The sequence below is a fragment of the Vitis riparia genome, chromosome 14, assembly GCF_004353265.1.
Source record: "Vitis riparia cultivar Riparia Gloire de Montpellier isolate 1030 chromosome 14, EGFV_Vit.rip_1.0, whole genome shotgun sequence".
Taxonomy (NCBI): domain Eukaryota; kingdom Viridiplantae; phylum Streptophyta; class Magnoliopsida; order Vitales; family Vitaceae; genus Vitis; species Vitis riparia.
This window is the reverse complement of record NC_048444.1, coordinates 7,573,846-7,600,426: the sequence shown is the minus strand read 5'-3', so window position 1 is coordinate 7,600,426 and position 26,581 is coordinate 7,573,846. Positions and strand designations below refer to the sequence as shown.

The window sequence follows — 26,581 nt, the reverse complement described above, 5'->3', positions numbered from 1 at the left end:
TTATCAACTTATTACATGATATAATAATGAATTTAAAAAGTTGGAACTTTTAAGATAACACAAAGGCACATATCAACAACACATGGTAGTACATTAGTTAAAATTTGGAACTAAAAATCATATCTAAAAATTCAATAAGTTTATTTTTGTGAAGTTTGTGATGAACCTATGCATTAGTTAGTCAAATTCAACTATTCAAAATTCTAGTATTCAATATTTTTATAAGATATGATATAGTTTAGCATCTTTAGATCCTACTATCTTTCATGAAATTAGTTCTATATATTTTTTACTATGTAAAAAACTTATGATACATAATATGAAAAAATAGAAAAATGATATAGGATAAGTTTTACGAGTTGACAACTATAGTGATAAATATTTTAAAAAAAAAACAAAAACAAAACTAAGGGGAAAAAACATTAAAAACACAAACTGTCATTTATGAAAACAAAGCAAGAATGATTCATGATCCATCTACTGAAGCAAACAAGATGTTTAATGCTTTGTTAAAAGCTCTAAGGAGGATCCCATGCACTAAGGAGTACCCGCAGCAAACATGATAAACCAATGTCAGAATATTTCAATGAACAAAAAGATTACAATGATTTTAAAATGAGTGAAAGTCAAAACTATAGAGAATTAAAAAATCAATGTAGAAAGGTACTGAAACTTCCGTAGCAAAAGATCATAACTCGATTTTGCTATGAAGCATATGCAAGACACACTAGCAAGCCCACCACTTGAAGTTTAAAATGTAAGACCCACCCAACTATAACCATCTTACCTGTCAGCATTGATTAGCCAATCAAAGACAAAATTTTCAAGCCCAGACCAAAGCTTTTCTGCAATGAGGTTAAGCTCATTTCAGTTTACCAAAAACAAAAAAATACAAGTTGAAATGCAAAGGCAATATAACAATTAACCAAACCTGTAAGTCCCTCCTGTGGACAGCACTCTACAAAACGAATACATGCCGAGCAAAAAATGCATTCCACGGCAAGCTGAGGGACAGATAAACACATTTCAAACTTGGAAGTATATTTCTTGGTATAAGCATAATACTGATGATATATGGATAAGGGGAAGACAGGTGTTTTAGATTGTAATTCAAGTATTTCTAGATGCTTTCTACTAACAGGTCCAAATAAACAATAATGATTTCCAGCACAACATACCTATCACCTTCTAATATAAACATTACACCATTCCTAACCTATTGACTATTAACCAGGCAAAATATCCACAAGCAAATCAAGCAGCAATGCACTCATTACAAATTTTCAACAACATTCCATCTAGTCATGTACAACTGGGAAAGACATAGCAAGTTGCCCATGAGCAAGACAATATTAATGCATTATGTACATGCACATCAAGGTTTAGGAAAGCATGCCTCAGGGGTAAAACTAATATAGGACAACCATAAGATGGTTGTCTACAAGCTAGGTGGGCTAGGGCATCAATGTTTTAGGATTTAAGGAAATGAATGAGGAATAAAATTATGGCATTCAGAAAAGTAAAATTGAAGACAAAAAAAAAAAAATTAAATCTTCAAAGTCTCACTAAAGCCTTTTAGGAGTACCACCTAAAAGAAAAATAATGGAGTTTGGCCATTAGAAATTACCAGGTTTGCAAAAAATTTAATATTATTCATCATCCATTTTCATTTTACAGCAGTTAGCCTTATCTATATGCTTTAAAAAACTTAATAAAACCATGAAAAAGAAACCTAACTTATAGATAGTAACTTATTAAGAGTCTTATTTCATTCTTAAAATTCCTAAATCTTCCAAATAAAGGAATTAAAAGGAAAATAGAAAATTTCCTCTTAAAATTAAAAACTTAAAAAGACTTTATAGAAACTTCTTGTAATTCTTTACAAGATTCCAGTGTCAATAGAATTTAAGATTGAGAAATTGCAAAGAGATTTTCTTTGGTTTGTAAGGCAAGTTATGTCGTCATGCCCTTAGCACATGAACCCTTCTAGTATAAATTAAAATATCAAGAGTTTCTTACTGAAAAAAAAATACATTGAAATGAATTCATAAGTACAGTGGAGGACAAGAGATCCGTCCAAAATATCAAAAAAAGAAAAGGAAAAAAAAAAGAAAAAGAAATTGATCGAAACAAAATAAATATGTATAAACCACTCCAACAGAAATGCATACTAAGTTGTAGCTCAAAGGAAAGAGAATAATATACACGTGATCTACACAAATCAGGGAGGAAAAAATAACAAAAAGAAGTTAGTTTCTTAGCTCCTTGCTTTGCTAAATGATGAAACATGATTAGCTAACCATGGAGCTCAAGAGAAAAAGCATCCAAAGTTTGTGGCAATATCATCAATTTTGTGAAGGCACTTATCACTTACCATACTTCCACACACCTCTTTCTTTATTAGTCACCTACAAATTAACAATAGCAATCTCCTTCAACCCAGAGATTGGAGAGACCTAGAACCTGGCCCTATAGAAGACCTTCCAAAACTGCTACTATCTTCGCCTCAATGGTAAAACTCTCTCCAACATATTTAGAAAAATCTCTCAACACTTTACCACTAGGATCTATAAACACTCCTAGGGCAAGGAAAACCCTTGTCATGCATTTTTTTCCTTTAAACTTTGAATTAGAACTACGAATTTCCTTTAAACTTTGAATTAGAACTAAGAAGCAATTTTAAGTTTATGTATGTATACTGAACTCTAAATCATATCTGGTAAACTTGGTTGACACTAACCCCTGATGTAAACTCATAGTGATTAAAGATTCAGTTGTCTCGTAGCAGTCACAACTCCTACATGTCATTTATCATGTCAACGTATCTATCTAATACTCCCTTAATTTCTAAAAACCACCATAGCCTATTTCTATAGAACCTCTTATATACTTTCTCTAAGTCAAATAGAGAACATAAGGAGGTTTTTTTGTCTTATCTTGGCTTTCTTATATCACCTAAATAACAAAAAAGGCTCCCACAGTATTATTGTATCATGGTATTTGCTCATTCACTCCTTTCAAGAGTTCAATAGCATCATCATAACTTTGATAGCATGATTTGTGGTGCATGGAATATCTTGAACAATACAACACAAAGCAACCCCACAAGAGAAAACTATTCCATACAATACCTTTTCTTTTAGGCAATCAGATTTTTTAACATTGAGATAAGAAACATTAATTAATGCTTGACATTTCTGACTACACATCAAATATTCCCCAAACATACCTATTGTTAAGATCTTCCCCAAACAGCTTCCCAAGCAAAGAAAGAAAGAAAAAAAAAACACACACACACACACACACACACACATTCTAAGTGGAGCACGGGATCCCCAAATCTCTTTCGCTAGGAATACTAAATTATTCTCAGTACTTAGGGATCTATAATACGACTTGATATTGAAGTTTTCCCTCCTATCATCTTTCCAAAGTAAAGTATCCCCTCCTTCTTGCACTTTCAATGGGTAAACAAGCTCCAAAAATTGGGTCATTTCATCTATCTTCCAATCTTGGAAGGGTCCTCTAAATTGAACCTCCCAATGGCCACCTCCGACTCCTCCTATATCCCGTTAATCCGAAACTATAGCATTTTTGGAGGAGGCTATTCCAAAAAGCATAGGGAATGTCTTTCAACTTAAACTCCCCCTCCCATCTGTCCCACTAAAATCTTGTTTGTTTACCATTTCCAATTGGACTAGCTAATCTGAAACTAAACTCTTCCCACCTTTTTCTAATGTATTTCCATATGTTCATCCCAAAAGAAGCTCTCACCCCTCTAGTAGTTCATCCCCCCTCCATCTCCCTAAATTTTCCATGAATTATCTTTTTTTATCAAAAACAACAAATGTATCAAATTAAGGATAAAAAATACAAAAAAAGAATGAGGAAACCTCCAAAAATACAACGAACTAATCATAAAATATGTTGAAGCATCCAAAGTACTAAGACTATACAATAGTAAAATACCACATGGGAATATACAGAAAACAATAATTGAATAATTTCCTTCCAAACAACCTCTCCTTGCTAACCCACACCTTTCAAACTACACACTAAAAACTAATCAAGTTGAACCACATCCTTAAATGCTATCATGCAAGAAGCCCAAAAGGAGGCAAAGAAATGAATGACATCCCAAAGAGCCTCTGAAACCCTCGCTTTGTCCTAAAAAATCTGAACATTTCTTTACTGCCAAACAACCTAAATCAAAGCGAGACAAGCAGTTTGCCAAATAAACTTGCCTACAATGGAGCTTCCCAATCCCTTATATGAGATCATATAAAAAATACTCCTAAGAGGAACACAATCCAACTTAGTTGATCTTAAAAGTCTATGCCATGGACCCAAGTCAATGGACAATGTAAGAAAATATGATCTACCATTTTTCCACTCTCCATACACAACAAGCAAACATCAGGACTAAGGGTTTTGTAAGATCTTCTCAACTATATTGTGTCATTGGTGTTTACTTTCTTGTATGACACTAACTAAGCAAAGGTCTTGAACTTAAATGGGACTTTAGATTTCCAAACAAAACTAGTTGTAAAGAACGAAACTGAATCAGATTGATTGGATAAGACTAAAAAGAATGATTTTACTGTAAATATTTCTAATGAAGATAATAACCAAGCTCTCACATTTAGGACGAATGGAGATAAATACAAACAAGAGATTAAAGTTCTAAGAGAAAGGGTAAGTGAAGCCAATAATTAATGAGATAGGAAGGTTTTTAGCCATCACAATTTTGAATAGACTTGGGAATTGAGAATACAAAGGTTGATCCCCCCATTTCAAAATCTTCCCAAAATCGAATTCGTGCCCCATCACCCACTACAAAATGAGTATATCTAGTAAAATCCTAAAAGACCTATGCAATGGCCTTCCGAGAACAACAATGTGACCACCTAACTATAATATTAGCATCCCACCTATTAGAATGAGTCCTATAGATGCTCAGAATAACCTTATTCCGAAGAGCAAAACTTTCCCTAAGAAACCTTCATGGTCATTTCCCTAATAGAGCACAATTCCTGAAAGAAATCTTCTCAAACCCAAAGCCCCCTTCAACCTTGGATTTACACACCATGTCCCAACTAATGAGACAGTCTCTTTTGTGCTGCCCAACCCTTGACCAAGGGAAATCCCTATACAATTTCTTAATCTTTAACGCCATTGATAGAGGTATCTTAAAAAAGAAGAGGAAATAGCTAAGGAAATGAGACAAGCACAACTGGATAAGAGTTATCCTTCCACCTAATGACAAAAAGAATTTTTTCTGCCCATTTAATTTTTGCGAGATTCTCTTAATCACCAAATCCCAAAATATACATGTTTTTGGATTTCCCCAAAATAGGAGACCCAAATAAAGGAAAGGCTAATCAGAGGCATTACAATTAAACAAGAAGGCCAACCTAGTGATTTGATCCTGACCCAAGTTGCTACCAAAGACAATACTCTTATCAAAATGGATCTTAAGTCCAAATACGTCCCCAAAAACTAATAAAATTATCTTAAGATTTTGCATTTCTTCCAAACATGCTCTAAAAAAAATATCGTGTCATTTGCAAATTACAGATGAGACACTCTAATCCTACTCCTACCCATAATGAAGCCTTCTAATAACCCACCATCCTCAACTCTCAGTAACATTCTACTTAACACATCGACTACAATGGTGAAGAGGAAAGGGGACAATGGATCTCCTTATCTTAAACCTCTAACTGCTTTGACCCAACTTTTGGCATTTTCATTCACTAAGATTGCAAAAGTTGTCGAAGACAAACAACCTCTCATCCAAGTCCTCCAACTAGAACTAAACCCCTTCCTTTCAAGTACATGGTCTAGAAAACCCCAATCCACATGATCGTAAGTCTTTTCAAAATTAATTTTGAAAACAACCACTTCCTCTCCAAAGTACCTTTTTCTCATTCACTATCTCATTAGCTATCAACACCGCATCCAAGATTTGTCTTCCTTAAACAAAAGTTCCTTGTGAAACATGAATAGTTTTATGAAGAACACCTCGTGAAACATGAAAAGATTTTCGACGAATGATCTTCCTCCACAAACTCTCTCGCTCAAAAGAAAAACCTTCACAACCATTTGCCTAGCAAGGCTTGATTAAGACCCTCCAATCTTCTTAGCCCCAGTCCTCCGTACTTCTTATCCTTACAAGCATTTAACCAATTTACCAAATGGATCTTTCCTCTTTCCCACATAATTCCCCACAAAAAGTCTCTCTGAATTCTCTTTCATATGATCCTCACTTTCCTAGGAATTGCACAATTCTTTGATTTGAATACTTCTTACAACTTAATTACATACAAGCAAAAAATTTCCATTCACATTTCTAATTTATTAAGTTTAAAAGTATAATGTTAGTTTTATCCTGAGAAATAGTCAGTTAATATTAGAAGTTGTATCAATATGTCAGTTATTGCAAATTAATGAACTAGTTTAGATGATAGGGAAACAAATGGAATTTTGTAGCAGAACAAAACAAGGAAAAACAAAACCAAAAATAAAAATTTAACAGGAAATACATTATCAGCACGATGAGGTGTCTTCAACTATACACCATAATGTGATTTGAATAATTTTTAAAATCTTGATGATACATAAATAGAACATTTTGATTCATATTTCTAATTATCCATACAAGCATTGACTAACCAAAACTTGTAGTGTAAATATCAACATTTTCAGAACCGAACCGGTCATTAACCGAAAAAATTACCGATTCACGGTTCACTGGACGAACCGGTGGTTGAACCGCAGTCAAACCGATAACACCATAAATGTATAATTTAAATATTATTAAAATAAAAAATATTTATAAGAAATTAAATATATATATATAATTAAAATTTTTCATAAAATAAAAATACTTATGAGTAATTAAATATATATACATATATATATATAATTAATATTAAAATTTTTAATAATATTTCATATTTATATTTACTATCTCAAATTAAATGACAAAAATAAATATAAATATATTTTTTTAAAAACCCAAATTTTTTAGATAATCCAATTTTCAGGTCCATTTACACCCATTTTTCAAAGAACCCATCTGCACCATCCATTTTCATACTTGATTTCCACCCTTCATTTAAAAAACAAAACCCTAAAACCCCTTGTTTCTTCACCAGTTGTCGCCCATTTTCCCTCTTTCTCTTCTTCTTCTCCCTTTCTTCTTCCAACCGCTTGCTCCCTTTTTTTGCTTTTTCTCCTTTTCTCTTTTTCTTCTCCATTTCTTCCCTTTTATTTTCTTTCTTTCCCTTTCTCTCTCTTACCATACCCGCGCCTACCTTGACCAGCGGCCACCTCACCACTGGCGACAACTCGAGCATGACTACCGATCGTCGACCAGTAGTCTCCCATTCCCACCATCTCGCTATCTCTCATGGAAAAAAAAAAAAGACATGCTATGAATTGTTCGATTCACTACAAATCGGCCGATTCACTCAATTCGCCAGTCTAATCATCGATTTCGACGATTCAAGGCCGGTTCAATAAGTCATCGGCCCAAAAGGGTGGACCAAACCGGAAAGGTCATCGGCCAACGGTCAGACCGGATAGTCTGGTCCGGGTTTTAAAACAATGGTAAATATGCAATAAAAACATGCTTGTTGATTTTGCAGATACAAGATAAAATGGCAAAATATAAACAAATAACCAAAGATTAAATATATTAGTGTCATAGGTTAGCATTCCTTAACATGCATTTTATATTTATACAAAATAATCATCGAGTCTACTAAGAGGAATAATATCCTCATGTAACTAGTAGTAATGATATAAACCTTTCTCTGGAACGTAGATGCGTCATTTGCACCCTTCGGGGATTCACTGCAACAAAATGAGAAACATAAAATTATAAAAACTCAACAATGAATTCATTTGATGAAGATCTTAACGAAATCTCCAACATGCCTCTTCTAGCATTATATTTAACAACCAAAAATAAGAATATTATTTCAAAATAGACATAAGCAAAATTCCATGATTCTTCTCTTCTACTACACCTTTGATTTTAAAATCCTCATTTCAAAATCTAAAGCATACGTTTCTATAGTGTTGTATGTATCCATTTATGTGTCACACAAGTTACAACTGTATAAAGCAATGCTATTTTTACACCACTTATAACTGCAGCTAGAACCCCTCTATCAAAGTCGATCACTGTATAATATCCCTCCCAAGAAGTCATGCACACTAAATATTGTCATTGATTGGATATACTAGCATCTCTCCATAACTTTTGCATTGTCTTTGAAGCTAAATTATACTAAACTCCAAAACTAAGAACACTGTCAATTATAACATTTAAACATACTTTCTCTTTTTATAGTATAGTAAATTTTTAAAATAAGAAAAGAGTAACACTTAGCCCCTAACCTATAAAAGCAATTAAGAAGCCCCCAAACCATTCATTAATGAGGAAGAATCTTCAAGATATATCTAAGAAAATAATGAAAGGAAATAAAGAAATCTTAAATTACTTTATCAAGGGATTTATGTAATTTGCAGTTTTTTAGGTTTTCTAACATCATAATTAGTCAATAGCTAGTATTTGAGTTTTATTTGGAATTTAGAAAGTTTTAAACTCTCTTTAAAGAAGTTTCTAAACTTTTTATTTTCTAAATTAATTTTTTTCTCTTTTTAGAGTATCTATTTAAGTATTTCAAATTTAAAACTCTCCTTTGTTAGAAACTTTATTATAAAAGTTTTTATACAGCAAGTTTCTAATTATAAAAAGAAAGTTTCTGATATCTTTTAATTTTTAAAAACAAATTAATAATTTTAGGAAAGGAATAAAGTCCTAATAAGTTACTCCATAAGTTAGATCCATTTTTTAATAGTGTTATTTAGATTTTAGAGTTTTCTAAACCTATAAATAAGGTCAATTGATGAAAGCCAAAATTAATGATTGATGATGAATAATATTAAATTTCTTGCATACTATGCAATATTAAATAGTGAGATTATTGTTTTTCTTCTAGGTGAGACTCCTAAAAGGTTTTAGTAAGACTCTAAAGTTTCATATATTTTTTCTCTATATTTTATTTTACTTTCTCCATCTGTAATTTTATACTTGTTTCTCTCATTAAATCTTAATAGATTGAAGCTTTAGCTCACCCATGTGATTGTAGACAACCAACCAAGGGTTGTCCTCCTTTCCCCCCCTAGAAAAAATGATGTAGACTCCCCTTTATTGGACCTTGTACATTGTGATTGTAGACGACCAACCAAGGGTTGTCCTACTTTACCCACCTATGCTAGCTTGCCCATTAAAAAAAAAATGATGTAGACTCTCCTTTATTGTACCTTGTACATTCTTTTGTATTTTATCTTTTTGTATAAATCTCCTTATGTAGCGGAGGTTTCTTTGTACTTTGATCAGGTTTATGCATTTTTGGGGAGGATTTTTCATCCTTCTCATGAATTCTTTATATGTGATTAATACATCTCTTGTTTTTTATTTGAAAAAAAAAAATATCGATTGTTGGACAACTATTGAGCAACTCAATAATTTCTAAATTACTTATGAACAGAATGTTTAAAAGAAACGATAAATGGAATTACTAGGGAAAATTTCAGCACATGCTCTCAAAAGCACACTCAAGCTCTGCATACAACTTACAAGGCACCCTAAGTTGGTGGAGCTGCAATTATTTCAATCCAAGTTATGTGGAACTAAAGATGAAGATTCCAAAAAGAGATGAGTGATCTCAGTCCACTTCCAGTAAGATAGAAAATGACATACAACATAATGGAATAATCATGTAGAGAGATTGGTATTTGGAACCCACATTAACAATTTGAAACCCTAAGTAATTATAGCATGAGCCTTGGTTTGAATGATGCTATGTTATGCTATGCTACAAACACTAAGGTTATGTTTGGTTCCCGAAAAATTTGAGGGAAAATGAAATTAAAAGAAAATAGAGAGGAAAAGTAGAAGGAAAGAAAAAGTGAAGAAAAATAAAAAAGTTTAAAATCAATAAATTGTTTTTATATACTACTTCAAGCTCATTTCACTTGATGATACTCTATATCAACTAGGATGCCATTCTGATATCATAAAAAAGATTCATACTTAAATGGGGGGTAATAGGAGTTGAAGAGATGAAGGTTGGAGGAAGGGCTTGGTTTGGGATTGAGTCCAAGTCCTTTAAGATTTCAATGGAACTATTCAAAGGGAAGTTGTCTAGAGTTATTATAGAGAGGGGTCGAAACTTTTCTAGTTGGATTAGATTCAAAGAGAGGGGTTTGTCTTTATTCTTGGAAGGAGTGGAAGAATGTTGCCAAAAGGAGAGCTTGAAGGAGTTCAAAAACTTTTGGGCGGAGGGAGGAAGGAGCTATTAGCTTCAGTTGCGCAGCAATGAGGCAGGAAGATACTTGCTATGTTCGGGGTTTTCTATGTTAGCAAATTGTTTTGTGTTGATTTTTCTGAAGGGGAAGGGATTGTCGAGGGGGTGGTTTGTTCTTGCTTAAAAATTTAAGACTACTGGAATAGAGCCCCGAGAAAGAAGGAATGATACCTTTAAGGTGAAAGCTGGGAAGAGTCGTGTGCCATTGGAGGCCATTCCCTTGGCTGAACAAGGAACAGAGAGTGAAAAAGTGTGGTTGCACTATGGGGATGTCAATTCTTTTAACAAAATGCATTTCCTTAATCAATGCTTAGTGGGAAACTGGGGGATGTCTCAAAGGAGGGCCCGTTGTTATCATCTCTGGAGAGTTGGGCTAGATACCATTGGAGGTTGAAAGGGAATCTATTGTTATTCCCCTTGGGAGAGACCTTGATTTTGTTTGAATTCAAGTTGGCAAGGGAGGCAGAAAAGGTGTTGCAAGAAGGTTTGAGAGTCTACAAGCAAAGGCCACTAAAGCTGGAAAGATGCAGTCCAACAGTAGGCTGTCTAAGTGAGAGCGCTCAACCAAATTCCTTCTAGGTGAGTATAGTGAGACTCCCGCTTTGTCTGTGGCATAAGGTTTTCTTTAAACAACTGGGCGATGCTTGTGGGGGTTACGATTACTTAGGGGTCGATGAGGAAGTTACAGGTAGTGGTAGGAGATCTATGTTATTTGGTGAATTTGTGATGGGAGACTCCTCCTTGAGCTGCTCCAATGGTTCGCCGAGTTGAGAGATTGAAGACAAGGGAGAAGAAGAGTGGTGAACCATGCGCAACTGTTCATGTGAGGATCACTGGACAAAAACTAGTAGAAGAGGTGTTGTCTTTTGATAGGACGAGACCATAGTTGTGAAAGGCGCGCCTAGGCTCCGAGCGGCTCAACGCCACCCTCCGGCACCTCGCCTGAAGGCAGGCGACACCCCTTCACGAAGGGGCCGCTTAGGCGTGCAAGGCGCAACATGGTCCATAGGTGCGGCTCGATCCTCTACCTTTTTCTCCTTCTCCTTCTTTTTCTTCTTCTTCTTCTTCTTCTCCTTTTCTTCTTTTCCGGCGTCGGGTTGCAAAGGGCAGAGAGAAGCCTTAATTTTTATTTTTTATTTTTTATTTACCAAAACAACGTCGTTTTGGCCCTTTTTATTTTAAAAAAAAAACAGGCCAAAACGACGCCGTTTTGGAGCCTATTCCTTTAAAATAAAAAACAGGTCAAAACGACATTTTGGCCCTACTTTCTCTTCCAACCCCTTTTTTTGGTTGTTTTCAACCCGACAACTCTCCCAAATTTTGCCCTAGTCTCAGTCATGTAGTAGAGAAGTGAAGAAGACGAAGAAAAGGAAAAATAAAGGAAAAATATATGTAAATTAGGGTGCGCCTCACTTCACTAAAGCTCGTGCCTTAGGCTCTAAGATTATTTTGTGCCTTGGTGCGCCTTGAGCCTTTTAAAACTATGGAAAAGACCTGTAGAAGGGGCGGCTTCTCCGGTACCTTTCGTGGAAAGGCTGCAACAGGAAAGGCGGGAGCAAGAGATTGCAAGCATAGCATGGGAGGAGGGTTTTTAGTCGTCTACTGCTAAGCCAGCTTTACAGGGGTTCACAGAGGCAAAAGCCAATTCTTCTTTGAATATGGAACCCATGGGTGATGCGGTTCGGCCCTTTGGAGAAAAGGTCCAGCCCAAAGAAGGGTGGCTAAGCCAGCTTATTGTTAGTGGGCCCAAGGTGGTTAAAAAGGCCTAAGTTTACCCTTTTATTTTGGCCCACGATAGTCTACTGGGCCCAATCCATGCAGAAGCAACATAGAAGGAAGGGTTTAAAGCCCAACTTTGTTCTTGTTCTTACGGTGGTGTTATTTTACTCCTTAAGTGGGGGGTGTCGCCGGTTGAAGAGCATGGTTGGTGGCTGTTGGGAGATGTCCTATCTCTTGTGGATGAAGTTTTGATGTCAAAGATAGTGCGTTTTCAAGGTACAATGTCTATTTCTATTCCCGACTCAGGGGAAGGGACTCTTTCTTCTACTCCTCTCTTTGGGGCTTTCAGGGAGGCTCGTTGGGATATGGGTTTGATTTGCTAAGGAGACATGGTGTTGTCAGATAGAGAGGATTCGCCACTGGAAACAGGTGTTAGAAATGGCCCTCCATCCTTGATCTTGAAGGATGGAGCTTTTTGAAATGGAGGTAGGTCCTTTTTTAGTTTCATGTCGTTTTAGAAATTGCAAGGGTAATTTTGTATGGATGTTTTCAGGAGTTTATAAGCCTGTTTTGGCTAAGGAGAGAAAAGATTTTTGGGCTGAGTTGAGTGTTATTTGAGGTTTTGGAAATGACTTGTGGTGTATTACGGGGGATTTCAATGTGGTAAGATTTTCGAAGGAAATGAGGGGTTATACGAGTCTTTCAGCTACCATGAGGCGTTTTTTAGAGATTATCGACAAGCTGCGCCTCAAAGACCTTCCCTTATCTAATGGTAAGTATACGTGGTGTGGTGGTTTAAATAACACTTTAGCCTTTAGGCTAGATCATTTTCTAGTCTCTGGTGATTGGGAAGAGCAGTTTGGTGGATTGGTTCAAAAAATCCTACCAAACCTAGCCTTTGATCATGTACCAATAATGTTGGATGGTGGAGGGATATGAAATGGAAAGATTCCATTCAAATTTGAAAATATGTGGTTAAAGGCGAAAGGGTTCAAAGACCTCATAACGAACTAGTGGAAGAGGCATAGTGTTCAGAGGTCTCACAATCATATTTTGGCAGTTAAGCTCAAAAGCTTGAAGCAAGATCTTAAAGTGTGGAACAAGGAGAGTTTTGGGAATGTTTTTTTTTTTTTTTGATTGGAAACGACAAAGGCATATATTGATAAAAAGGAAAGTACAAGAGAAGGATGAGGAATCCTCCCACCAAAGAAAAACAAAACTACAATGAAACAAATGCGAGAAAATACAAATTAGATACAAACAACTTCTATAAGTTAGGCCAACCCAATGGAGTTGCACGCCGCTAACCAATCAAGTTGTATCACATTAAGTGGAATCCCCTTAAAAACCTTAGAACAACAAGCCCAAAGAGAAGCAAGGAAATGAATCATGTCCCATAGGTTCTCTGAATTCCTTGCTTTATCCTCAAAAATCCTTGCATTTCTTTCCCGCCACACCACCCATAATAAAGCAATGCACGCAGCTTGCCATAATACAATCCCTCTCTTAGAAGATCCAAACCCATTAAAATTGGTAGATAGCATGTCACAGATGCTCCTAGGAGGGACCCAATCTATATGTGATAACTGAAATAGTCTGTACCACAACCCCATCGTCAGAGGGCAATGAAGAAAAAGATGATCTACTGTTTCTCCCTGCTTCATGCACAACATGCAAATGTCTGGACTAAGTGCTTTGTAGGGTCTTCTCAACTGTAGCATATCATTAGTATTTACCTTCTTGTGAGCCACTAACCAGACAAAGGACTTGATTTTGAAAGGGACTTGAGAATTCCAAACTATCTTGGAAGGGAAAACTGAAGGCAAACCAGAACTTTGGATAAGGCAAGAAAGAAAGATTTGACTGTGAAAAGTCCTGAAGAAGATAAAGACCAAGATCTCTTATCTAGAACCAAAGGTGATAAATGTATAAGATCAAGAGACCGCATGAGACTCTCTAAATCTTCTATCTCGGAATCGAAAAGGTTACGACGGAAGTTAAAGTTCCAAGAGAAGGGGGCGAGTGGATCCGAGAATTGAAGAAATAAGAATGTTTTTATCCATTACTACTCTAAGTAGTCTTGGATAACGGACCCCCAGAGGTTGATCCCCCCACCACAAGTCTTCCCAGAAACGAATTCTTTCCCCATCTCCTACCATGAACCGAGTAAACTTGGAAAAATCTTGGAAAACTTGTGCAATAGCCTTCCAAGGACAACGATGTGACCATCTAACAACAGTGTTGGCGTCCCAACCATTAGAGTGTGATCCATAAATGCTTAAAATGACCTGATGCCACAACGCTGAACCCTCCCTGGGATACCTCCACAACCATTTCCCTAAGAGAGCGGAATTCCGTAAGGAAATCCTTCCGAGACCCAAACCCCCTTTCGTCTTCGGATTACACACTACATCCCAACTAACTAGATGATCTCTTTTGCCTTCCCCAACCCCAGACCATAAAAAATCTCTTTGCAACCTCTCAATTCTTACTGCCACGGAGGCGGGAATCTTAAACAATGAGAGGAAGTAACAAGGCATATGAGTGAGACAAGATTGAATGAGAGTTATCCTACCTCCAAAAGAAAGATATGCCTTTTGCCACCCATCTAATCTGCTCGAAATCCTCTCAATCACAGGGTCCCAGAAGCTACTAGACTTGGGATTCCCACCCAGAGGTAGACCCAGGTAAAGTATGGGCCACCCAGATGCCTTGCAATCAAGCAACTCGGCCAACCTAAGAACATGATCCTGACTGAGGTTAATGCCATAAATATTACTTTTGTCAAGGTTAACCTTCAGCCCAGAAATATGCCCAAACACCAGCAAAACGCTCTTGAGAGTTAGCAAGTCCTCTTCTCGAGTACTAGAGAAGAAAATGGTGTCATCTGCAAATTGTAAATGGGACACCCTTGTTCTGTTCCTACCCACCCTGAAACCCTCTAAGGCATTTCTTTCCTCTGCTCTCAATAACATCCTGCTCAATACATCTGCTACTATGGTAAACAAAAAGGGGGATAAAGGGTCTCCTTGTCTTAAACCTCTAGTTGCCTTAACCCACCCTTTAGCGTTTCCATTCACTAGAATTGCAAAAGACACCGAGGACAGACAGCCTCTTATCCATTTCCTCCATCTAGGATTGAACCCCTTTTTTTCCATCACATGGTCCAAAAAATCCCAACTCACATGGTCATAAGCCTTTTCAAAGTCAATTTTAAAGACAACTCCTTCCTCCCCTGATCGTTTCTTCTCATCCACTATCTCATTGGCTATGAGGACTGCGTCCAAAATTTGTCTCCCTTGAACAAAAGCTCCTTGAGTGGAATGGATAGTTTCATGAAGTATCCCTCTTAGACGCCCTGCTAACACTTTGGCTATAATCTTGTAAAGACTTGTGATCAAGCTGATGGGTCTATAGTCTGATATCTTCTTTGCCATACTTTTCTTAGGTAGCAGAACTATGAAGGACGCATTAGTGCTTTGATTAATTATCCCGCTCCTGTGAAACTCATCGAACACTCTCACTAAGTCCTCCTTAATCACATCCCAACAATCTTGAAACACTGCCATAGTGAATCCATCAGGCCCCGGTGCTTTATCCCTATCCATCTGAAAAATGGCCTTAGAAATCTCATCCTCAGTAAAAGGGGATTCCAATCTAGACGCACTCTCACTAGATATAGGAGACCAATCTAAGCCTTCAACTCTCCAAGATTCTCCGGAAGGACTAGCATAGAGCTTTTCAAAATACCTTAAGATCTCCTCTTTGATGCTCTCTGAATTATCCATCACCAAGCCTCTTTCATTCTCCAACACCTTGATAAATTTCCTATTTCTCCTGCCATTAGCCACTTTATGGAAAAATTTTGAATTACAATCCCCTTCCTTAACCCATTTCACCCTAGCTTTTTGTCTCCAATGTATTTCTTCCCTCAAGATCAACTCCTCTAACTCCCCTTTCCTTACGGCTCTATGTATTAAAAGCTCAGGGGTTAGACCCCCTTCTTGCTCCATGGAGTCAAAGTTAGCTATATCTAACAAAATGCTTTTTTTCCTCTCAATTAGGTCACCAAAAGAATTCTTATTCCACTCTTTCAATTTGGCCTTAAGGAATTGGAGTTTCCTCATGAACTTGTGACCTTCCCACCCATCTCCTTGAAACTCCCTCCACCATCTTCCAAAGCACTCCTTAAAACTTGGATGATGTAACCACATATTCTCAAACCTAAATGGTGTTGGGCCCCACTTAAACGGGTTGGTTTCCAAGACTATCGGCCAATGATCCGACGTCCATCTAGGAAGAACTTCTTGAAGACTTTGCGGGAATAATTGTTCCCACTCATTTGAGTAGAGAAAACGGTCTAATCTCTTGCAAACGGAATGCTCTTGCATGTTTGACCAAGTGAATGATGCACTCCTTAAAGGAGGATCAATCAGTTCGTTTTCCCTTATAAAGTCATCCAAGTCCTTCATGCTTGGGGTCAATCTAGCACCACCCAATCTTTCTGAACATCTCCTTATGACATTGAAATCTCCGCCCACGCACCAACATGGGGAAGAAAGTCCAGAAATGTCTGAAAGCTCCACCCAAAAATCCTTCCTAAGTGCTGTGCTATTTGGGCCATAGACGGCTGATAACCAAAACTGTTCGCTTCCATCCACTACAAACTTGACTGAAACCGAAAAGGAACCTAATACCACCTCCTCACTGTGCAATTTTTTAGAGTCCCAAATGACCAAAATCCCCCCCGAAGCCCCACATGCCGGAAGGACTGCCCATTCCTTATTTCTGGCTGTCCACACACTACCCACAAACCTCCTATCACACTCTGCCTTTTTTGTTTCCTGAATCATCACTATATCCGGTTTTTCCGATCTCAAAAAGTCTTTAACTACCCTTCTCTTTTTCCTTGAACCCAACCCCCTGGTATTCCAACTGATTATCTTCATGGATTAAACACACGGACCCTAATCCTCCAAACCAGTTCCAACTCAACTCACAAACCTTTGGTACATCCGCTCTTCCTCCGTTTTGGGAATGTGTCTACCAAAAAACTTGAGGCTTCTAGCGCAATTGGGATAGTAGGATGCAAAGGAAAGAGAAAGAGTCCTCACAACGAAGGAATTTGAGGTTAAAAGGAGTGTCATAGATGAGTTTAAAAAAAGGGCATTATTTGAGAAGATGTTTTGGAGGCAGAAATCAAGAGAGTTATGGCTAAAAAAATGGGATAAAAATACAAGATTTCTTCACAAAATCGCTAACACAAAAAAAAAAAAAAGAATTTTCTAGAAAAGTTAAGGGTAAATGGTGTTTCACTAGTGAGAGAGAATTGTATTAAAGAGGGGGTAGCAGGAGCTTTTCAACTAATGCTTTCTGAGACGGGGAAGTGGAAGTCAAGTATAGAGGGGTTGGTATTTAACTCTCGATCACCGGCAAATTCAGCAGCCTTGGAGTTTCCTTTTTCTGAAGATGAGGTTTTTTCTACCTTGTCTAGTTTGGGCGAAGATAAGGCACCGAGTTTGAATGGTTTTACTTTGGCCTTTTGGCAAGGTTGTCACGATGTTGTAAAAAGAGGGGTTATGGGCTTTTTTAGTGAATTCTATAAGTCGGGATGCTTTGAGAGAAGTTTAAATGCTACTTTTTGTAGTTTTGGTGTTTAAGAAGGGAGGGGGCTGAAGAGCTAAAGGACTTCAAGCCTATTACCTTGGTCAGGGGTTTATACAAACTATTGACTAAAGTTCTAGCTAATAGACTCAAAAAGGTGGTGGACACTTTGGTCTCGGATTTTCAACATGCTCTTGTGGGGTGGGAGACAAATTTTAGATGTTGTATTGATAGCTAATGAGACCATTGATTCTAGACTTAAAAGATAATTTGAGAGGATCCTTATGCAAGTTGGATATAGAAAAGGCATACAACCATGTAAATTGGAGTTGTGTCATTGCAGTTATGGATAAAATGGGTTTTGGCTCCAAGTGGTTGTATTGGATCAGATGGTGTATCTCTATGGTCCGTTTCTCTATTTTGGTCAATGGCACTCCTTCTGCTTTTTTAAGCAACTCTAGAGGGTTGAGACAAGTAGACCTTTTGTCTCTTTATTTGTTTATTTTAGGGATGGAGATCCTTTCCTGCTTGTTTTCTAAGGCCAAGAATGGTGGCTTTATTGAGGGGTTCAAGGTTTAAAGAAAGGCATGAGACGGGAGTAGAGGTCTCCCATTTGTTCTTTGCAAATTACACTCTCATTTTTTGTGATGCCAACAAGGAAAATTTAGAGTACCTAAGTTGGGTTTTTATGTGGTTTAAGGCATGCTTGGGTCTAAAGATTAATCTGAAGAAAAGTGAATTGATCCTCGTTGGGGACGTTCCAAATTTTGAGGAGTTTGCCGAGGTTTTAGGTTGGAAGGTGGGTACTCTTCCAACCACTTACTTAGGCCTCCCCTTGGGTGCTCCTTACAAGTCTAATAGGGTTTGGGAAGCGGTGGAGGAGCAATTCCAAAAAAGGCTTGCTTTGTGAAAGAGACAATAACTTTCGAAAGGTGGAAGACGGACATTGATTAAGAGCACATTATTTAGTCTACCCATTTACTATATGTCCCTTTTTGTTATCCCCTAAAGAGTGACGGCTAGATTGGAAAAGATTCAAAGAAACTTCCTCTAGGGAGGAGGGGCTTTGGTGAATAAGCCTCATTTGGTTAGTCAATTGTTTGCATGGAGAAACAAAAAGGGGGTTTGCATTTTAAAAGCCTTTCACTCTTCAATAAGGCCCTTTTTAGGAAATGGTCTTGGAAATTTGTGAGGGAAAGGAAGCCTCTCTAGAAACTGGTAATTGTTGGCAAGTATAGGTTATAGGAGCGGGGATGGCGCACAAAGAAGGTGAAAGGAAGGTATGGAATAGAGCTTTGGAAGGCAATTAGAAATGGATGGGAGGTCTTCAAAGATAAAACAAGTCTTTAGGTTCACTCAGGCAATGGAGTGAAATTCTGGAAAGATAGGTAGTGTAGGGATTTGCCTTTGAGTGATGTGGCCTTTTTGCTATTGCTTCCTCTAAGGATGCTTGAGTGGTCAATGTTTGGGATGGGGGCGGTTGGGGTCTAAGATTTATTAGACAATCAATGATTGGGAGTTGGAGGATGTTGATGCCTTTTTTGGGAGGTTGCATAACTGCTTCGTAGTTTTGGGTACTAATGACGCCATGGTTTGGTTGGGGACTAAGAAAGGAGATTTTCCAATTCATTCCTTCTACTTCTCTTTGGCAAGTAGGAGTGCGGAGCCTTTCCAACACAGTAAAGTGTTGAACTCTTGGGCCCCTGCAAGAGCTAGCTTGTTTGCTTAGGAGGCAACTTGGGGTAAGATATTGAAACAAAATCAACTCAGAAGGAAGGTATGGAAGATGCCAAATAGATGCTACATGTGCAAGGTTGAAGAGGAAACAGAAGTTCATATTCTTTTGCACTATCCAAAAGCAAGCATATTGTGGTAGATGGTTTTTACCCTATTTCATGCTCTTAAGTTGGAGTGGCTTCTCGATTGGCAAAAAGAGGAAAAAGGCTTGGAAAGTTGCCCCTCTATGCATTTTTTTTTTTTCTTTTTGGTCCATTTAGAGGGAAAGAAATAGGAGAGCTTTTAAGGATAGGGAAAGCTTAAATCAAACAATTCAAACTTCTTTCTTATATCTATTTTCGGATTGGGTTAGAGTGTACATGGGGATAATGTTACTTCTTTGATAGATTTTGTGGATTGGTTAGGATCCCCATAGGATGGGGTTGCTTTATGTATATGATAAATCCCCTATTGGTTTTTGTATATGTATACATCATGTATACCTTTTTTTCAATACAATTTCCTTTTACCTATCAAAAAAAAAAAAAAAAAAAACTCATTTCACTTATTTTAACTATTCCATATAAAGATTAAATAATTTTAAAATGCATAAGTTTTTATATAATTTTAATTGTATTTGATTTTCTTTAGAATTTTTTATAATACAATCAAACATGAGAAAATTATTTTCCTTAACAGTTTTTTCTTTTCCTTAGTACTTTCCATGATAACCTAAGGATAAATATAATACTACAATACGTGACATGCATATAATTTCAGAATTTTTTAAGATTTCTTACATGCATTAGACTTGGCTTTTTTTTTTCCTTTAATTCTCATTCCAAGGATAAAAATCAAAGTAACATGTGCACCCTATATTTATTCTTTCTTTATTCATAACAAATCTAATTTCCATAAATAACACTTAAAGTATTAATAAATTTTTATTAATTCATAAGAAATTCCAAAAATAACCAAACTCTAGGATGGGAATAGATTTTTTGGTTAGAGTGGTAATAGATTTGGTGGGAATTTTTTTGTTAGTGATAATAGATTTGATAGGAACCACAAATTCCTAAAATTGTTAACCAAGTATTATGGTTGTGATTAGAAAAGAATTATAAGATTCGTTAAATGCTTAACAATTTTTACTATTGTTTTACATATTTTATACATATCCCTTCTGTAAAATCCAAAAAGAAAATGCTTGAAAAAAACGTATAAATATACATAATGTTTGTATTATACACACACACACACACATATATATATATATGTATTGTTGATACTCTATCGATTGCTCCTAAAGAGAGGAAGAGCTTAGAAATAATTATAATGGTAGTGAAAGTCTTAACTGTGAGAAAAAAAAAATAAACAGTTATTAAGGCACTCACGTAACAAATGTGCTATACACCTTAGCAAGACAATGTAACTTTACAGAATCTTTCAAAATAAAATTTTATTATATGCAAGCATATGTCATGAACCGGTAATCTCCAACAAGCACAATCAAACTATAAGTATCCTATAAATTATAGTTTTTCCATAATTGTTGTGAGTACAAAAACATCTAAAAAGGAAGGCTTTTGTCCCCTAGACAAGATATAACTGGAATCTGAAAAAACATTCACAAAGAAAAATTGTTGGAAATGAAATGGAAAAGAATGAAGAAATGACCAACCTTTCTCTCCATCTAAGAAGAGCTTCCAAAAGAGGCACAGGTGTATGTCGTGCCACCATAGCCAATGAATCTAATACTTGCTCATAGGCTGGGTCTGATGGCCGAAGGTACTGTCCATCCTGTAAATTCCCAATGTAAAAATGAGAAATAATGCATAGTCTATTTAATGAATATAGCAATGGCATTTGTTCAAATAAAATAACCCTATTTCACATGATGTAGGATATCAAAAGGCATGTGTTAGTACATTTATACTTGTAGAAGAAACTACATGAACCCTAAATTCCTCATCATCAGTCATCAAATTTTATCTATCATAACAAATCAACATCTACAAAGGATTTAAAAGACTTTAGGCTTATTATCCTAGTAGGCCGTTTGTATAAAGTCCTAACAAAAGTTTTAGCAAAGAGACTAAAGATGGTGGTGGCCAAGATGATCTCCAATTCCTAAAATGTTTTTTTAGAGGGTAGATAAATTTTGTATGTGGTGCTCATCGCAAACAAGGCAATAGACTCTATTTTGAAGAGTAATGCTTGTGGAGTATTGTGTAAGTTAGACATTAAAAAGGCGTATGACCATGCCAAGTAGAATTTCTTGATCTTAGTTCTTCAAAAGATGAATATGGGTTGAAAATAGGTAGGATGGATTAAATGGCGCATATCTTCTACAAGGTTTTCTATGATTGTTACCGGTACCCCTTTTGGTTTCTTCCAAAGCTCCAAAGCCCCAAAGCCTTGAAGCAAAGGGACCCCTTGTCTCCCTATTTATTTGTTGTCGCAATGGAGGCCCTTAGCTGCCTTGTCAAGAGAGTTAGGGAGGGTGAATACCTTATGGGAGTTAAGGTGAAGGGGAAAGGTGGTGAAGAGGAGGAGGTGTCTCATTTCTTGTTTGCAAATTACACTCTTGTTTTTGTGAGGCTTCCTAAGATCAAATGGTCCATTTAAGTTGATTGCTCATATGTAGAAGCTTTATCAAGGCTAAAAATTAACTTAGATAAGAGTGAGCCAATTCTTATTGATAGGGTGGATCATGTTCAAGAGTTGGTCTCGAAGTTAGGGTGCAAAGAAGGCAAGCTTCCGTCTACTTCTCTGGATCTTCCGTCGAGTGCTCCTTTTAGATCAGTGATGGTCTAGGATGGAGTGGAAGAAAGGTTTCATAAAAGGCTTTCAATATGGAAAAGGTAATATATCTCTAAAGAAGGGAGACTTACGTTGACCAAGAGTACTTTATCTAGCCTAAACATATACTTTTTATCTTTGTTTAGCATCCTAAGAAATGTCAAATTGAGGTTAGAGAAAATTCAAAGGGGCTTCCTTTGGGGAGATGAGGTGTCAGAGAAAAAGATGCATCTTATGAAGTAGCTAACAGTGTGCACGAAGAAGAGTGAGAGGAGGGTGTTGTCGAGCGTTGGATGTCTTTCCTTATTGAATAAGGCTCTTTTGTGCAAATGGAATTAGAAATATGCAATTAAAAGAGGAGCATTTTGAAATCAGATCATTAGTGGAAAATACGAGGAAGAGGGAGGATGGCATTCCCGTGGAGTGAGTGATGGGTATAGGGTCAGGCATTGGAAATCTATCAGAAATGTTGTTTGAGGATTTTGAGGCTCAAGAGGCCTTAAGGTTAAAGGAGCCATTCTCATAGGAGGAGGTGTTTGATGCCTTTCAGGCTTTAACGGGGATAAACTATCAAGACCTAATGCTTTGTTTATAGCTTTTTGGCAGTTTTCTTGGAAGTTTGTGAAGGATGAGGTGATGGGCTTCTTTAGGGATTTTCATGAGCATAGCAGTTTTGTCAAGAGCTTGAATGCAATCTTTTTAGTTTTAATTCCAGAAAAAAAAAAAAAAAAAAAAAAAAAAAAAAAAAAAGACTAAAGATTTGATGGATTTTAAGCCAATTAGTTTGGTAGGTGGGTTGTACAAGTGATTGGCCCAGGTGTTAGCCAATAGACTAAAAAAAGTAGTAGGAAAAGTGGTTTTCAAGGCCCAAAATGTTTTTGTAGAGGGAAGACAAATTTTGGATGCAGTGTTTATTGTTAATAAGGCCATTGATGTGATTCTAAAAAGTAATGATTGTGGCATGCTATGCACACTTGACATTGAGTAGGCATATGATCATGTGAATTGGTCTTTCTTACTTTCGGTTACAAAAAAAATGAGTTTTAGGGAGAGGTGGATTGGGTGAGTCAAGTGGTGCATATCCTTTGAGTGTTGCATTCCCTTCTTTGTGTGCTTAAGTAGTTTCTAAGGAGGCATGGATGGAGGATGTTTGGAATCACTCAATTGAAAGAGGGGAGGGAGGGTGGAGTCCTTGCTTCTCTAGATCTTTTAATGATCGGGAAGTGGATTATGTAGAGAGATTTTTGTTGTGTTTGCATGGGAAGAGAGTGTGTAGGGATGAGGAAGATAAGGTGCTGTGGACAGAGACGAAAAGCAGCAAGTTTACAATTAAATCCCTCTATAACCTCTTGGGAGTCGGGCAATTCAGTTTCTTTTTCATTGAGAATTATTTGGACCCCGTGGGTGTAACCTAAGGTATGTTTCTTTGTTTGGGAGGCAACATGCGGAAAAGCCTTAACATTAGATCAAGTTCAAAGAAGAAGGTGGTCTTTAGAAAATAGATGTTATCTTTGCCAAGTGGAGGAAAGATCCATAAACCACATCCTTTTGCACTATGAAAAAACTAGGGTTTTATGGGAGTTGCTCGTTGCACTTTTCAGGGTGTCTTGGGTGCTTCCCTCGTCGTTTAGAGAAACACTCCTAGGTTGGTATGGTTAGTTTGTGGACAAAAAACGTAATAAGGTTTAGAGAGCAGGTCCCTTATACTCTTTTGGACAGTAAAGAATAGGATCGTTTTTTATGATGAAGTGCTTTTCATCCAAAGGCTAAAAAGTTCTTTTGTTTGCTTTCTTCGGTTGGAGACTAACATGTTTTTAAATGACAGTTCTTTTACTCTAGTTAGTTTCTATGATTAGTTGGGCTCTCATTAAGTGTGGTGGTATTGTTACCCCTCCTCTCTTGTAGATTCTTGTATTGTTTGGGCTTTTTGGCATTGGGTGTATACGTCCTATATTCATTAGGCCACTTATTTGGCACCTCTTTTTAATATATATACATATATATTCGCATTGTTTGCTTATCAAAAAAATGTACTATGGAATAATTGACAGTCATCACAACCATGACTATGGCTTGGACAAAGCATAAACCCTTTTTTATTATCGGTTCAACATTTCTAAACGGGTTAATGTAATTTGGGATTGGATTTTCCAATTGTTCCCCATTCCCAAATTCTATGAACTACAATAGCTGCGGGCATACTACTGTGTACTGAACAATGAAATTCTGAATTCTTTATTTATAAGTCACAGTGTGCTTCAACGCTTTCAATTTCCTGTAGATTCCTCTAAACTTTTCTCTTACTAACTACTCTTTTTTTGCTTTTTATTTGTATTGAGGCCAAAAACCAATCAAAAACTTCATAGATTTTTCCTTGATAATATGTAGCATGTTAACCAAAAATGATATTTGAATGATGAATTTCATCCATTAACAAGGAAATAATGAAAGTATAAGCACGATATTATATAGAGTGGAGGATGAGAGACTCTAGTTGTGAAACACCAAATGATTCCCATGAATCAGATGGTCATGTGCACCCTAGTGCCACTGAAAATAACTTAAATTTATCGATACAAGCGTTCTTGTTGAGTCTACAATAAAACCATATAAACCATGAACTGATATTGTGCTTAATGAAAGATGAAAGATGAAACCCCCCAATTCATCAGCGTAAAAGCACATTTGAACTTCACATGGAAGTCATAGAGCTCCCATGCATGTTTTATGTTCTTTTTTTTCTTTTTGATAGGCAAAGAAATAAGATGAGATAAAAGGAGTTCATAATAATGAATTTCTATACAATTATATAATGAATGAAACTGATACAGAAATAGCCATCCTCATATATAATGTCAAAATCTGCAATTGCAGATTTCAAGATTTTCTAAAACTAATCCTCTATCATTAATTGCAGTCAGAGCTCCTGGTTTCTTTAAGTGTCCCCATTCTACACAACGAATTTTTTGCTCAAATTGCAATTAATAGGCCCATTCAATTTCCCTAGAATATCCAAATACAACACTTTATTTCACTAAACTTCCTCTCATTTCAAATCCTCACATTATTTGTGTCCTATAACTTGACTAACAACATATCAAATCATAAGATAAGGAAAATAACACTTAAACCTTTATAAATGGCTTATGTGAACTTTTAAGCATACCTTTCTATTTTTCAGGAAATTATAAACATGTCCCTAGAACCATAAACTAACATATTTACATAAAATATAACCTCACAACCCAGAATGAGAAGTAAACCATCTGTACCTGTGCTTGTGCAGTTTCAATGCGACGCCTAGCAAGCGGAAGAAACCGCTGCAGAAGGGCATCCACTATTAACTTTGCCGCACTACCTGCCTTCATTTCTTTAAGCCACAAAACACTTATTGCAACCTCACCTCCACTTCAAACCCCATTCACTTTCCACCTAATTACCAAAAAAATTACCAAAATTGGGGGTTAACATAACAGTTTCATCGATTTCAATAAACCTTAACACGCTGGTTGCCAAGAACCCATAGGAAATGAAAAGGGAAAAAAAATCCCCGACATCCTCCCATTTGGTTGCTGAAAAAAGATACAAAGCCGAACAGCCATATCATTAGGCCCAAGTCGACTAATGTTTTGATTATACCCTATCCCCATTAATGAAAATTCTAAGATTCCAAATTTTCCTACTTTTTCCTAGCAATCAAAAGGAGCAAAAAACCTATTGGCAAAGTACAGTCGAGGGTTTGTTCCTATGATTTTAAACATAAAAATAAATGAATAAATAAATCAAATTCCCGCCTTTTTTCTTTTTTTTCTTTTTTTTTTTTTTTGCACTTCAATTTTCCTATTTTCCCACCGAGACAGCCGGGTTCCCTGCCCTTGCGGGGATGGAACGACAGAAGTTTTGAGAATTCAAGAGAAGGTCACAGAAGTTGGGGCAACGCATAAATGAGTTCATGCCACAACGATCTATATGAAGTGGCAGTTTTGTTTATGCATTCCTGTTTGAGAATGAAGAAGAAGAGGGATCTTCTTTTGAACAGGAAAATTTGGTCATTTAGATCTTCTATTTCGCCGGAATTAGTTGACTGCTCCGTACCAATTTACAAGGAACCAAACGGATGAAAATTGAAACATGAAATTAAAGCCTGATTGAGGAAAAAAAAATACCTGAAAATCACGAACGGCCACGAGAGCTGAAGCCATGGCAAACAGCTTCGGAGGATCTCAGCAGGAAACACAGAATTAATCCATTGGAAATTATCAAAACAATAAATGAAAATTTATAGAAGTGGCAAAACGGTGAATTTCGTGATGGCGTAGTCCTTTTCTTCTAAGAACATCAGAAAATACTAAACG

The 26,581-nt window shown here is 36.6% G+C and overlaps 1 protein-coding gene across 1 annotated transcript; it reads right to left on the bottom strand.

Moving 5' to 3' along the window:
- Nucleotides 1–754: 754 nt before the first annotated feature.
- Nucleotides 755–26,581, bottom strand: LOC117931458. Its single transcript, XM_034852472.1, has 6 exons — nucleotides 26,393–26,581; nucleotides 25,499–25,658; nucleotides 21,106–21,224; nucleotides 7,815–7,860; nucleotides 932–1,004; nucleotides 755–845 (listed from the first exon to the last, which is right to left on the bottom strand). The coding sequence occupies exons 2-6, from the start codon at nucleotides 25,592–25,594 to the stop codon at nucleotides 784–786; spliced, it is 396 nt and encodes a 131-aa protein (XP_034708363.1). The 5' UTR covers nucleotides 25,595–25,658; nucleotides 26,393–26,581; the 3' UTR covers nucleotides 755–783.